At 52.4% G+C, this 15,699-nt stretch overlaps 1 protein-coding gene across 1 annotated transcript in view; it reads right to left on the minus strand.

Moving 5' to 3' along the window:
* Tpo (thyroid peroxidase) overlaps nucleotides 1-15,232 on the minus strand; it is a 42,473-nt gene extending 27,241 nt beyond the window's left edge. Inside the window, exons 1-4 of the mRNA XM_015479447.2 lie at nucleotides 15,220-15,232; nucleotides 12,384-12,468; nucleotides 10,139-10,290; nucleotides 8,001-8,133 (exon numbers count right to left, since the gene is read on the minus strand). Of these exons, the coding sequence (XP_015334933.1) occupies nucleotides 8,001-8,133; nucleotides 10,139-10,290; nucleotides 12,384-12,468; nucleotides 15,220-15,232 (383 nt within the window). The remainder of the gene's footprint in view (nucleotides 1-8,000; nucleotides 8,134-10,138; nucleotides 10,291-12,383; nucleotides 12,469-15,219) is intronic.
* Between the last annotated feature and the right edge of the window lie 467 nt (nucleotides 15,233-15,699).

A 15,699-nucleotide genomic window follows, 5' to 3' on the forward strand; every position in this document is an offset into this window, starting at 1 on the left:
CCTGGGTCCACACCTGCTTCCCCTCAGCCAGAACCCCCCTGAGCCCAGCCTCCCTGTGGGCCTTGCCACTGCAGCTTGCAGGGACCTTCTTCCTATTCAAAGGTGGGCTTCTCACCCTTAGAGGGCATCGCGGTGCTTCCCTGGAGGGTAGATACCTAAGCTGCTCCAAACAGGTGGTTTGAAAGGTCACACTCCATGCACCTCCCAGGGCCTTGGGGCCTCTCCTGTCTTAGTTTGTCAAAAGCATAGTTTCTGTAGAAACTTAGCATCATAGTCCAAGTTCAGAGGTGAGGTGGTTGTCAGGGAACATGTGTTAGCACCTTCACTTTAACTGAAAACAGGCCTTTCCTGAGGGACCATGCAGATCTGGTACCAACACCAGCCCTGCCACCGAGTGTCTGCGGTTCTCCTCCACCAGAAAGACAGCACTTAAAAAGCATGCTCTGGCAAATAGTGCTCAATGATGGTTTTATTTTACCGACACTTCTGAGTGTGTTGTGTTAGGTAAACACCTCTAAGGAGAAGAGGCGTGGGTAAAATTAAAAGCCACTTGACACATCTTGGAGCACTTTCTGGAAGTTGAGAAATTTAAATATTAATTATTGATTATTGGTTACCAATAATCCTGAAAATTAGGGGCTTTTCAATTTTTTTTAACTGAATAGCCAGTTGATGGAGTTGTTTTCTGACAGAGCAATAGAATGGTTTAATGATAGTTAATTTTATGTTGATTTTCCTACATATCACAGAAGGAATTTTAGGACCAGGATTCATTTCCAATGAACTTCTGTTCCCAACTACAGATTGCAAGCCAGGCTGCTGAGTCTGAGGGCCTGGTAAGTGCTTGTTGTAGAGCCTGGGAGGTCTCGATCATGGGACAGAAGAATTCATGCTGGAAAAGCCTGGGATCTAGAGTTCATACATCTGGGAACTCAGTATTACAATGATCATAGCAAAGTAACTGTTTATCTTGTTAAAAATCTTAAATTTTTGAAATATACTCAAAGTGGTTGCTCTATCACTAAATCATCATTTCATTATGGACATAACAACTTATGCATTCTGACCTGGCTGATGTGGATGCCTGTCTGGGAGGGAGAGGAGCAACCCACGGCTAGGGATGGCTGGTGAAGTGGCAACCCAGGGTCCTTGAGGTCAAGACAGGGTCTGTCTGGCCTTGGCCCTGGACCCAGCAGGCAGAGCTTCCCCCTTATTGCAGATCTCCTGATGGAGCTGCAAGGGTCCTCACAGTGAAGAAGAGGGTCTTTCTTGTTCCTATGGCTGTGGCTTCATCTGTTCATCAATACAGGTTACCTGGCTGGCAGGGGCGCTCCAGGGAGCTGTAGAGATTTTTGTGTGTCCATGGGGACAGTCAGTGCAGAACAATTCCATCATTGATATGTTGACGACCTCCATCAAATTGACGAATTCCATCAAGTCGGGCTTGCAGGGAGGGGTCACTTCCCTTAAGACAGTAGGATGTGAATCTGCCCCAGTGGTGAGTTTGGCTGATTGGCCCTTATGTTGCAGCAGTTCACCAGGGAGGTGTGAGAGCCCAGACACCGACACCTGTGTGAACACCCAGCCGGCGTCCCTGGCTCTGCACCCACACAGCAGACTGCAGGACCCCGGGTGGAGCGCCCTGGTTGCCCGCCCCCCTGCAGGCTGTGGAGGATACTCTGATAAGCCCGCCCAGCTACTGAGGAAGAATCTGTGCGCTGGGTGGAGCCAATGTACCGCAGGGCGCTCTCCTTCCTCAGGCTGGACCAAGGGCAGCCTTACAGAGGCATCGGCTGCACTCTGCCCCTTGACTGGAGCTGTCTGTCCAGAGTCCTCGTCCTGCCTCCACAGCCGCCCTGCTGCAGAGGACAGCAGTGAGCAGCACACGCCACCCCGCAGAGCCCTGCCTGGCAGGGTGCTGAGACGCCAGCACACCCACAAGGCCTTGACCCCTCCTCATGAGGAGAAGCTAGAAGAAGCATCTGGCAGCCCAATCCTGGCACCTTCTTGTGATGCAGATCCCATTCCTGAGCATTGCCTGACTCGGGTCCAGTCGGGTAGCTCTCTGGCCTGGAGGGTCCACCTCCTCGTGGGACTCCACGTGTTAGTCAGAGTTCAGTTCCCTCAGGAGGGGAAGGGCCCCCAAGGAGCACCCCAGTTGTGCCTGTCATGTGGTATCTGCAACGCTGCCATGGACAGGACCTCTTGTCCCCTCAACCTGGATGCAGAGGCGCGTGAGCAGCAGGTCCCCCGTGACGCTGGGTCTTCAGCACCACTGAGTTGGAGAGGGTGGAAGGGACGGCCTTCCGGCTGTGAGCAGCTTCCCTTTCCTCCATCCCCACAGGTGGCCACCCTGGAAGGCAGGAAGTGCCACATCCACGCTGCAGCTGGGGACCTGGGGAGGGGCCTGTCCTGATAACAAGTGGCTGACTCAGCTTGGAACCCTGGCCAGGTTGCCCTGACCCAGCCTTGGAAAGCTTTTCACACTCCAGGGGCCTCTTGGTCAAACCTTGGCCCTCCAGGACAACCCATGCAGTATCAAGAGGATGAGGAACAGCCCGGATCAGACTGTGGCAGAGCTGCACCACAGACAGAGCCACCTCCCCTCGCCTGCCACGGCACCCAGCAGGACACCCTGAGCGTCCCAGAGCTCCATCACTGGTGATGCCACCCTCCTACCAGCTCCCTCCAGGTGCCATTGTCCCAGCAGTTCTTGTCACCATGGGGGTGTCTGGAAGCCAGGTCGATATGGGAGGGATTCCGGGGAGAACCCAGGTCTTAGTAGCCCATGTTCTGTTACTACAACAAAATACCCAAGGCTGGGTACTTTATAAAGGAAAGGGCCTTAGATGGTGCCCAGTTCTGGAGGCTGAGGACCAGGCAGCACAGTGGCCCCACCTCTGACAAGGCCTCTTGGCTGTGCTGCAGTGTGCTAGACGGGATGGAGGCTGGCTGGGAAGCGAGGGAGATCCAGGCCGGCCTGCTCCTCTCACCACAGCTGTTCTTGTGGGAACTAGCCGCGTCCCGGGGGGACTCTTGGTGGTTCTCGTGGGCCATGCCCCCAGTGACCTCGTCCCCTCCCCTGGGCACCACTCACAGAGGTCCCTCCACCTCCCAGTGAGGACCACGCTCTAGCACGCGCACCCCTGGGGGCTGCATGTGCCTCACTGAGCTGCAGTCCCAGCAAGTCATGTCCCACCAGGACTCTCATGTGGGGAATTAAGAATCAGCTTAAAAACCCGATTTTCTTGTGCTTGGTATTTAGAATGAAAGTTTGTGAAATTAAAACATGGTTGAAAGGTGACCTGACCAGTGTGAAGGGGAAGTGAGGAAGGAAAGAGAGAAAGGAGGTGGGACCTGGGCAATGTGCAAGAAGGGTCCTCAGGCGCCCCAGGACACGGCCGACCCAGGTCCTCAGGATGGCAGGGGTAAGACTCTCCAGGGCACCTGGCTCTCCTGGTTTAGTATAAGGGAAGTACTGGGGAGTGGATTAGAGCAAATAACAGTCCACGCTTTTGTAATTGTGTCAAGACGAACCCCAGTGTTATGCGTAACTGGAAGGAACCAGCATTCGAGAGGTTCTCGGGATGTATTCATCGTATCTAGCTCCTGCCCCCCAAACAGACAGAAGGCCATGGAACAGCATCCGCACTTTAGCCCCTGCTTCCCGAGGAGGGCGGCTGGCAGCCTCCTCCGTGCCAAGCACTGGGAAGTCTCTGTGAGCCTCCGTCTGCAGAGTCCGCCTCACCTCATCCACCCGTACCCTGCGGAGCACACCTGCATCCCCCACCCTGCACGGGCCTCTCCTCCTCTGCGAGTCTGGAAGCAAGCTCCTCTTCCTCTCTGCATGGGCCACACAGTATTGTCTGTTTCCCCTCCTCACCATGCATCAGTCCTCGGGGACAGAATCGCAGGCTTGTGCACCTCTGGCAGGCATGTGCAGGGTGCTGTGGTCACCTCCTCACCCCTGTGACGAAGGGCAACTCAGTATCTCCTGCCGGTGTTCTGCTGGGGCTGGCATCCGGCAGCATGACTGGTGGACGTGGAGATGCAGAACTGGGTCCTTCCAAGTTTCCTCATCTGGACATGGAGGCTGAGCTCTGGACCCAGTTTTGGTTCCCACTTCCCAGCCCTGGGCACGTTTGTTTTCATAAGGGCCTTTCTGCGCTACCCTCGAAGCTTAGTTACCAGGCCTTCCCTTCTGAAGGGCTCCTTACAAGGAGGCCACAGCAATGTCCATGGAGCCACAAGGAAATCACAGCCCTGATCAGCCCACACTGATCACAGGCCACGTCTGGCTCCCAAGACCAACAGGAGGGAAGACCGAAAGCAGGGAGCAGAGGCAGAGGAGCCACCTGGGCAGGTGCATCTGGCTTTCCTCACAAAGTCAGGCAACTACCGCAGAGACAAGGTCAACATAGTGGCCACTTTGGGGGGAGCTCCAAGGGCTGGAGGGACAAGGGTAGCCCCTGGGTGCAGAGGAAATCCTCAGGCCTCTTTGTGAGTTCATGGAAGGGTAAAAGCCCCTGCAAGCTGGCCCACCTGTGCCTGGGGACTGGCCACACAAATCCCAGGCAAGGTATATCTCATCTAAGGATGGGAATCAGCCGGTGGGAGAGATTCTCAGAGCCATGGCACAGGCTGACCACCATGTTACTCTTGAGACACAGTAATTCAAGGAACAATGAAACTACTTAAGAGATAAAATGCAACTGTTTAAAAAGTTGTAAGTCAACAGCAGAAAGATCAGCAGAGTGCTCAGAAGGGGATGGAGACGGAGGAGGGGAGGGGAATGGAAGTACAGGGGACTAGATTAGAGCAAATTATAGTCCATGCTTTTGTAATGGTGTCAGGATGAATCCTCATGTTAGGCATAAGTGAGAAGAACCAATAAAAAAATTGGGAACCACAGAATCTTTCAACAAAGATCTTAAGAGAGGTGGTCATGCACAGGCAGTGAGGGCTAAACTTTGCAGGACACTGCTCTCAAAATCCCTGCTTCATTTCCTCACTTGACCCTCACAGAGCCCCAAGAATGACCCTACAGATAGACATTAGTGTCCTGGCACTTCTCAGGTGACATGGAATCAGACAAAGAAAGTCCAGACATCTCACAATTGGTGGAGTTGGGACTAAAATCGTGTTTTCTATTTGAAGACATTAGGGTTTTTCATTACCCAGTGCACAGAAATGTAGAAAGCCTTCTAAAGAAAACACACACGAATTCTTATCACATATTGACTGAATTCTATGTAAAGTATCTGGAAAAACAAGTTCATCATATGGTTAGGACCGTCCATAGTGTGTCTTGCACTGGATATTAATTCAAGATGCACACTTGGCTGTGATGGTGGGTAAAGCACCACCAGCACTGAACAGCGTAATTTGCTCCACTGAATAGACTGCAGAGCAAACCATGGCTCCAGGTTCCTCTCTTTCCTGCATCCCCTGCTGTCTTGCAGATGTGCTGTTTGAACACAGGACAGGTCACTTTCCTGGCCACCAAGCTGAGGTTCCTAAGCAGCCTCTCCCCTCACATCCTGCCAGTAGGTGCCCAAGGCCCACCCTGAAGCCTAAGTTTCAGGCGGAGGTTCTCGGGCTGTGGGATCCTGTTCTCACAGGAACAGCCCCCATGACTCCCCTGCTCTCCACAACCTCCATTCCCTGAAGTTCTGTGCAAACACTCCAAGGGAGCAGGGGTGACTGGGACTCGGGGGGCTGGAGCTCTGAGCTGAGGCCAGGACCCCAAGGGTCTGCACATGTTGGTTTGAGAAGGAAAGAAGCTGGGAATGCTTGGAGTGGTACTGCTGCCATGTCCCCAGATCATGTCTGCAACCAGCACTTCTGCTGTTGTGAACTTTGTGTCCAGCTAAGGAGCAGCTTCAGAATGGTGCAGTGGGAGCAAGAAGACCTGGGTGGGGTGGGGGGACACGGCAAGTCATCTCCCTCTCTGCATTGAGTGGCTCCCATGCTGGGCCCTGGGCGGCTGGGGATCCCAGCAAAGGGAGACAGGCACAGAACCCACTCAGATGGCATGTGACCCACACCACAGTGCAACAGACAAGGGAATAGGTTTAAAAGACGCCCAAAGAAAGGCAGAATATCAGAAGTTGACTCAACTAGCATTTGGCTTGAAGATGCAGTTGACACCCAGTGTTACTTAGGATCACACAGTTGTTGCCAGCAGAAGACAAGTGAGCGCATCGACTGTTAGAGCGAAGAGGAGAGCAGAAAGAGCCACTGTGCATCTGAGCAAGAGCCTAGCAGAAAGGCCATCACAGTGAAGCAGATCCAAATGGAAAAGAAGGAAACACTGGTGAAATTCCAGGAAACACTGGAAAACGTATTAATAGTAGCAATGGTCACCAATCCAGGATCTGATTCTTTCCAAAACCCTTCAAAGAATCTTGGTCATGTGTTTCGAACAAAAAATCTAAGCTTTCTGCAGAATGCCAGCATAAACACATAAACACAGAATCCAGCCCAGCATGATGTGCAGCCAAACCTCAGTAACCTGAGGAATGCAAAAAGCATTTTCAAAGTTAAAAAAGAATGCACCAGGAAGGAAGGTGTGCCTGGAGGCCCCATTTAAGGAAAATGGAATAAAGAGTGGTGGAGAGTAGGGAGGTCAGGCTGCAGAGAAGGTGAACCCACTGTGTGTAGGGCCTCCGGGCTGGTCAAGGCCAGGCTATGGCCAGGACAGGCACGGGGCATACCTCAGCTGGACAGGGAACCTGCTGTCACAGCTCCACTGCCCAGAGGCCCAGAGGCCAAGTTGAGGTCCACCACCCAGGGGGATATTGAGCCAATGGGCTTCAGACTGCAGTGAAGAAATGAAACGCCCAGGGTCTGAGATGCAGAGGCCCCTGTGCTCAGGGACACCTCGTGGTAATCTGAGCAGGGTGCATGGAAACCTCTTGGGTGCAGGTACCTTGGGTCTGGCTGCTGCGATACCATCATGCAAACTTGTTGTTATTGTGGATTGGACAGGAGCTGGTATGGACACACCTCCCAAGCCAAAGCCTATGGGTTCAGCAGAAGACTGCTGATGCCTTGTAGAGGTCTGTCCATCCATAGGCTCCTGGCCAGTGAGTCACAGCCTCTGCCGGCCACCTGACTGTTCTCGCTCTGTGAAGCCTCTGAGCCTGTCTGCACCCCAGGGGCTCTCTTCCCAGACTTTGCTCACACATGCTCTCTGCACATGTCCCTTGGAACTCATCCTGGGCTGGCTCTGCCTGGCCCTGTGACAGGGCAGTGTGCAGAACCAAGATGGCGTCAGGCATAGCACCTTCTAGACCTGAAGGATGGGGAGAGGAGAGGGGAGAGCTAAGCAAGACATGAAGAAGGTGCCCTAAGAAACTGACCAGGGGAGAGTGGGTGCCCAGGAGGTCTTGGAGCTGAGGCCGAGGGGGCCGCTGAGTGAGAGGGCAAGGTGGGGGGTTTGCACAGCCACCAGGGAGCAAGGGTGTGTGGAGAACCAGGTGTGTGCAGAACCAGGTGTGTGGAGAACAGGTGTGTGGNGTGTGGAGAACCAGGTGTGTGCAGAACAGGTGTGTGGAGAACCAGGTGTGTGCAGAACAGGTGTGTGGAGAACCAGGTGTGTGCAGAACAGGTGTGTGGAGAACCAGGTGTGTGGAGAACCAGGTGTGTGGAGAAGCAGGTGGGCTGAGGCTGAGTGGAGGCTGGGCCTCAGTCAAGGTCAGTGGCAGGGAGTGGGCTCCTTCTGCAGGTTGAAGTAATGGTCCTGCTGATGCGCTGGAGGCAGGAGGGAGGGGCCTCGGAGGAACCAAGGATGGCTTGGGCCCTTCTGAGGGTCAGGCAGGGACAGGCGATAGGGGAGGAGAGGCCTCTCTCCTCTGTGGGCTGCTTGTGAAGCCTTCCGGGCAGACAGGGAATGGGGCCGTGGGGAGTGAGGAGATTCACAGGGTCCCTGTCTCCTCCAAGATGGCTCTCCTCGTGTTCCAACCTGGCTCCCGGAGCAGCCTGGAGCCCTCAGTTACCTGTTGTTGCAAGCTCCCGTGATGAGTCTGTACTTGTTTGCCAGGCAAGAGTCGGGACATTTTGGTGGCAGCATGTGAGGCAGGCATCCGGACAGGTTTGCCACCACGCTCAGCAGGTCTTCTGGGACGGCATCTGAGAGACAAGCGGCAGACCCTGACTCTCTGCTTGTCATACCCAATCCAGCTAGCAAAGTAGGCCTGCCAAGTGTCGGTGCTGGGGCCCCGTCCTGAGCAAGCTGACCTTCTCGTGAGAGTCTGCCTCCCCCTTCAGCTGATGGCTCCCCCACCGGAGCTGGAATCCTTTCGGCTTCCTTATTGCTAGGAAAGTGGGGTTTTGCTTTGTGGTGTTTCAGAAAAGCAACCTGAGGGCACTGAGCTCCTGAGAGGAAGCCAGGGTCCCCTTCTCAGAGTCTACCAGGCTCATGGCACAGCTGCAGGGCTAAGCCATCACACCAGGACAGGAGCTGCTCCCAAAGTGGCTGGGTCTGCCGAGGACTGAGCAGGGAGCACTCATCCCCATGAAGCCCGCCGTGGTCATGTGGACAGAGTCACCCGTCCATCCATAAAGCCCTCTGTTTTCCTTTCTACTGGCTCTTGGTTCCCTTCTTGTGAATCCCTCTAGACTGGGTCCCAGAAAGCAGTCTGTTTTATTTTATTTTTTTTCCCAATTCTGTCACTATTTATGTTATTTAACAAATCAAAGGGCTACTTGCTGTCCATTAGTGGAAGCGGCCATCAGCTACCTCTTCAAGATGGTTCATGTCATGAAGACAATGCCATAAAACTGTTTGATCAGGCACCAGTAACATTGAGATATTTACTGGAAAAAACAGGGAGCAAGGCATTTCCTCTCCAAGAGAGAAGGAGCAGCCTCAAGGAGAATGGCCACCAGCACTCTCTGTGGGGACGGTGAAGCCTCACCCTTGCTTCAGCTTGTAAGTGATGGGCATATCTTTTACTTTAGAGCACAGCAGTGCCCTTACCGTGAACCGTGTGGGCACAGCCATGTTAACAGCAGAGGGTGAGACAGCCTGGACGGAGTGCACACACCATGCGGCCATGGCTTGGCCTGAAGGGCCTGGCAGGGTCTCCCTGGACCCTCGACTCCTCTTGCCTTCTAAATGCTCCAGCTGGCTGTACCAATGGTGGAATACTCTAAAACTTCCTGTGGAGTGCAGTTCTTGAATGACCTGGACCAAACCCCACGGCCCACTTCCTGAGCGCCTGCTTCCTGCCTGGGCAGTGGGCCTGGGGGTGCCACCCTGTGAGCCAGAAGACCCACGTCTCCGACACCAGAATATGGCATTTTCATGTCATGCCTATTGCCACCCTGACTGATTCATGATAGGACAGGGGACCAACATCCTTAGAAACACTTTTAACCACATGGTTCCCAAAACAAAGCCATTTTGAATGAATTTTTGGTTGCAATAAAATCAAGAGTGTTAACTGTTAAGTTCGGGACCTGAGAATTCTAGCTCATCTGTCCACTGAGTTCATGGCATTCTAAAGGCTGGGTGAACAGCACTAGATGACCTATGACAGCAATCAGGGAGCTCCGAGGCCAAGCACCTCAGGCCTGCCCTGAAAATCCCTGCTCAGAGTTTAAAGGACCCTGGTGTCCCGGTTCCTGCCGCAGGGCCAGGACACTGGTGCTTCCCCATCTTCTCAGCAGTTTCAGTACTTGTGCCCACAAACTTGTTCCCCTGCAGCCTCTGCCTGAGAAGCCAGCCCTGGGCCTCTTCCAGGAGAGGCGCTCTCTGCCTAAGCTCTGGAAGCCTCCGGAGCTGAGTGCCTGGCCCCGCTGCTGCCCGAGCTGTTGTGCCCTCTGAGGGAATCGGGCTCACTAAGCCCATGAGCACCCAAACACCACAGGTGGGGGAGCTGTTGAGAAGTCCCGGCTTCTGCACACCACCACAAGGGTGTTTGGCTGGTCCTCCAGCCTGGATGTGGGAAACAGAAACAGCATTTCCTAGACTACTACCGAAAATAAGAGACGGACCTTTTAGGCATCCTAGGGAGGTGTTGCTTGGCCTTGTGAGACCCTGTTTCTCTTAGCTAAGAAACACCCTACACAAGCGACCCCCAGTGAAGCCCAGGCGCCTCCCAGGAGGGCCCGTGGGGCCTGAGGCGCTTACCCATGGGATGCTGTGACTGCTCCAGCCTCAAGGCTTGCAGGGAAGTCTCCATTATCTCTGCTGCTCGTGAAATAGCTCTGCTGCTTGGCTCAGTGAGCTTAGAAAAAGACAGAAGCTCAGCTGGGGTGGCAACTTCTCTCTTGTTGAGGTTCCTATGGCACAAGAAGGAGATAAAAACAAAGTATGTGTTTTATGGTTGCTTTGATACTTAATTACCGACAAATGAAGCATCTATTGAGCAACTACACGTACCAGACAAAACTCTGGGCACAGTGCAGGGTACAAAAATGGAGCTGATACTATAAAAAAAATTAGCAGGATATAAAGATGACTAGTACATCAGTATTGAATGGTGACAAAAATGACCAAGATTTGCTTTTTATAAAACTTTCATATCAATTGTTTGATTCTCATTCCAATTATTTGGTTCTTATCAAAACTCAGCTCATTTATTCACACCTACCCAATGAAAGGGGAAATGGGCATGTGCATTTTTGTCCAGGCCTTGGGGCCACAGGTGTCTTAGCTGCAGGTGTCTGGGGCGAGATGCAGAGGCCCGGCTCACCACAGTATCACCCACCCTGACAGAAAGCAAGACCCACGAGGCCAGGCTCCCCTGCAGGTCCACCTCCCCAGAGGCCAGCCCTGTCCTCCTGTGCTGTGCTATAGCTACAGTATTGCATTTTACACTGAAAACTTGCTAAGGGAGACCAAGTGCTCTCATCAAAAAAAATAAATAAACTAAAAATGATATAATGTGGATGGGAGTGAAAGTATTAACTTGACTGTTAGATGAGTTCCCTTTGCACGTCCATATCAAAGCATCACATTGCACATCTGAAAATCTAGGATACAAATACTATTTAAAAACCTTATAAATACTATGATTGTGCTCACTTTACAAATGATGAACTCAGCCCCGTGGAAGTTAAGTGGCTTGTGGCAGCTGGACTGCAGTGAGTGATGGCACAGTATTGAGACCCAGAAATCACACACAAGATACACTAGAAATGAGCCAGCACAGCAGGTGTATGTGCCATGCGTCTTAAAGTATGAAACACTTGTTTTTAGATCTGCCAACACATTTGTAAAAGCTACTGGTGGCAATGAGCTCTGGGGAGACAGATTCCCTGACTTGTGAGCTGAACAACCTGAAAGTGTCAGGCCTGCTGGCCAAAGAGGAGATCTGGGTCAGGGACCAGGCGCGCCGTCCCTCTCTGCAACGGCAGAGCTGCTGCCTCTTGGAGTCACGCTGTGGTCCCCAGGCCCACTTCTTTCCTGGGGACGGCTGTGGGAGATTCTGAGCAGGGAATTCGCTAACTAGAGAGACACTTGGGCATAAAAACCAGCCTGAGAATCCTGAGAAGGCCCCTGGACACTGCTCTTGTTCCGGCTGACCCAGTGGACCTGAGTCCCAGGATCTGCCCCTGGCCTGCCTATCGGCCAACCCTGTGAAGAGTCATGAAGCCTGTGCCCGCTGGGGATTTCACCTCTCCCCAGTGTCGTGCAGCCATGCCCAGGGCCTGACCTGCAGACCCACACTCTTGGGGAGCTGCTGCTTCAGCACTGCCAGGGAAGGACAGGCACTGGTCCCTCCGAGGCACCACAAGGCCCCATCCCTCTGAGCCCATGGTAGGACCAAGGGCCAAGTCACACGACCTCGTGAGGTTGGCTATTTGCTTCAGAAACATTGGAACCATGACCTCTGGCCACAGAGCCCACTTGCTCCAGGAGCTCACACCCACACCCACACCCACACAAGCACACTCCTACTCCACACGCACGTTACATACACCACACCATCCAGGCCCAACATGCACACAGCACACACACACGCAGCATCCCCCACTATGCTCACACTTGACATGTGAGAAACACAATCGCATTCATGACACACACAATATACACACACACCACGTGCATGTACATGCACACAGAACATACACAAAAAAACCCTTGCATACATGCACATGTGTGCACACACAACCCCGTTCTCTATCATCTCTTCCCAGAATATTTGTAACTACAGTTGAATCACGGTGCTTTTGCTCTTGCTTTGCCAGGAAGGGGCTTGAGATTCAATACAGACGGCTAGGGCTCTCAGGGACACTGGGAAACTGACCAGGCTTACAGGAGCTCCAAGTCCTGATCTTAAAATGGGCTGCAGCTGGTCTTGGAAGTGAATGTGAACTGGTGAAGAAGTGGCAGGGGACCTGCCCCCGAGACAGCCAATGCCCCACCTTACCTCTTCATGGTGTCGTAGACAGCATCGTCCACCAAGCGCTGGCTGGCCTCCAATACAGGGAGAATGAGGGACATCCCAGTCTTCCCTAGGGAATAAATGGCTACATTCAAAACCCAGCCATAGGCCTTGCTGTCAGTTCAGATCTGGTGCCCAGTCCAGCTGCTGTGGAGATAGCCATGTGGGCAGGCATCTCAGATGCCAGTGGGTTACTGACTCCGCATGGGCCAGCATCCACCAGGATTGGAGCTAGCTCCCCCACATAGCCATCAGGCAGGGTGGACTCAGCTGAACCCCTTTCCCAGGTGCTGGAACACCCTATGGCTCGGAGTAGCTTTCTTTCTGAATATTTTAGTTCATGATAGTTTCCTGTTAATTTGTGCATTTAACAAAAGATAAGTTATTTAAATATTCCAGTTTCCTGTGAAATCCCTCTCTTGTGTTTTTCTCCCTTTCCTGCTGGGAACGTTGGGTAGGTCAGTGTTCCTTCTCTGGTAGAAGTATGAGGTCCCTGTGTTGTGGATGATGGTGGCACAGCCACTCCTGCCACCAGGAGAGCTTTTCCATAACCAGCACCTTGTAGAGGAAATTCACTTATTCCTAGAAGTAAGTGGAATATCAGAATGCTTTTGAGCATGACACGGCTATATGGAAATAAAACTACATTTGAAAAGGTAAATTTCAATGGTTTGGGACCAAAGCAGCACAGCATACTCCAGAAAAGTGAACTGAGTGGGCCTAGCAGGATTATCACCTGATTGCCTCTGTCCTGGTATTTATCTAATAGCTTCAATGCCAGAAGAAATGCCAGGACTGAGGAAGCTGCTGGAGTCTGGGATTCCTCCCACTCAGCCCCACAATTCCGGGGGGCTGGACATGGACACATCCAGAGGCAGGTTGGGTGTCCAGGCCTGGCTGGCCAGCCCCTGGTCTCTGACATCCGCCTCTATCCTCAGTCAGGAGGGGAGAGGGCACCTGTGCAAATCTGTGTCCTCCTTTCAGGCAAGGCAGCAGCAGAGAGCGTTTCCGGAACATGCTTCTTCTGAGCACCTCAGCTCAAGGTCATTCCTGTCAGTGCCTCAGCTCAAGGTCATCCCTGTGCCTGCTGGGTGAGCTGGGCCTCCATCTGACCCTGCCATGCCCTTCACAGTTGCACATCGCTCTCCATTCAGTGTTTTCTTTGCAGAGGTATGGAACCCGAAGACCGTCGACAGAGGAGTGTGCTTCTCAGAACTGATTATGAAATTCCTCTGAGTTTCCCAACTCAGTTCCTTGATCAGGAAACTCTGTCCCATCTCGGGCTGTCAGTGTGAGCACCAGCTGAAGGTCACCTCTGCTCCAGTCACTATGCAAGTGACCCCCAAGTTCCCCTGTGCATGTTCCCCTCACATGGGAGTATTGGAATTCAGGAAGCCGCTGCACTAGAAAGTATTGTATTTCAGGACAAAAAGAAGTTGCTAGCTCCACAAGTGTTCACTAAAACCAAGCAAAAAAAAGACAAAGAAGAGCCCAAATCTTCCTTCTCCCAGACTCTAACCGTCACAGCCCCTGAGGCTCACCCTTCACTAACTCTGTTTGGTCCTGATTTTAATGACCTCTGTTTGCTGAAATCCTGGGAGCTGGAGTGGAGTTTGCCAACTCTCCTCTTTCAGCAATCCCCCTGCAGACTTCCCAGGCTTCCCATCTTCAGCCATGTCTCTGCACCCAGGCTCACTTGCCACTTACGTCTTTCAACATCTGTGAAATGCTGGGACACTGACGTAAAGACAAGGCCCTGTGCATCTGGATCTTGCACAAATATCAGAAACTATCCATCCAGGAACACAGGACCTCTGTGATGCACATTCCTTCAGGTTTTCGAGAAGGGACCAGGTCGACTTTTTCTCAGATCTGCAGTGGTCATGTATGCATTTCTTGGGAAAGTAGAACATTTTTAAAATATTTTTACTTCAGAATTTTCAGGAGTTTAGGGCTTTTTCCCTTTGTTCTTTCACCTTCTGGGAGGGTCTTCCCCACCAGGTTCTGCACAACAGAGGGCGAGTGCAGTGGGTTTGCTTCCCGAGCTGTGAGCAGAAGCACTGTGCACCCAGCCCACAGAGTCACGCAGCGTCATCTCTTCCAAATGGGACTGAAGTAGATGTGGTGAGATGCAGCTGATGAGAGGATGCTTCAAAGGAAGCTTACCAGTGAATATATAGTCCTGAAGCTACTGTCTTGCATGTCACCTGGTAAAATCAAGTATCTTATACTAAAGGATGTAAAACTGAGACACCAAGAGACAAGTCATATGTTCTAAGTAAGCAGTTCACAGAGCAAAGGCATCAAAGCCAGCTTCAAAATACCCTACTGAGCAGTCAGTCTTATTCCAGAGCACCCGCTGCCGTGAACGCTGGAGTGAGCCTTGTCTACACATTGACTGGAAATAATCAAATCTAGAGATGGAGAAATGATAAAGTGTGCATCAAAGCTATAGACACCCTATTTCCTGATTTAAAAAAAATGATTCTAAAACCTGAAAACGTTGCGCACAGAAAATCTTTATGTTGTGCTGATCAGTTTGCAGGTTCAGCGACTTGCTGGAAACTAGCTACTGGACCGGTGACTTTTGTTACTGTGGTTTGCAGAGCTGGATGTGGTTTGCAGAGCTGAGCCCTTGATAAACTTGAAAGGAAGAAGCAGTTCACAGCCATCCCCATGCCCAGTGCCCACTGTCCCCACCCTGAATGTCCACTCTGTTAAAAGCACACTGTTTCACTTTGGGCCATGAGGCACAGAGTCACTGTTTGTTAACTTCTGCTAGTACTGGCCAGGGTAATGCACTCCCTACATTAATGCTCACCAGGGATGACCATGATGGGCAGCTCTCCTGTCCTCTCCAGTGGCAGGTGAGGACCTGGAGTTAGTAGCAGGAACAGTCCACTGGTCCCTGGCCAGGATGCTGCAGGAAGAGGCTGGGGGAAGCAGTGACCCTATCCTTAATGCCCAGACAGCCTACACCACATTGTGTCCATAAGGAGTCTGAGAGTCTCGATGGACGGCAGAGGAGCATCAGTGTGGTCATAAGGTCCTGGTCATCAGAAAGGCTGGACAGAATGTGGCTTCCAGCGGGAGGCAGAGCTGGGCGTGCACCAGGCTGGCAAGGGCTCAAGGGCTGCATGTCCCTTTCAGGACCAGGAGTCTTAGGGTCTGACAGGCTGCACATGGGCCAGTGATGTCCAGAGGCCCAGGCCTGGGGGGGCCAGGGTGTGTCCATGCAGCTGAGGGTCTGACCAGCCCTCCAGCATGTTTTTTTTTTAAACTGAAGAGTGACTGTTTTAAG

Source organism: Marmota marmota, unplaced genomic scaffold, assembly GCF_001458135.2.
Source record: "Marmota marmota marmota unplaced genomic scaffold, marMar, whole genome shotgun sequence".
Classification (NCBI taxonomy): domain Eukaryota; kingdom Metazoa; phylum Chordata; class Mammalia; order Rodentia; family Sciuridae; genus Marmota; species Marmota marmota.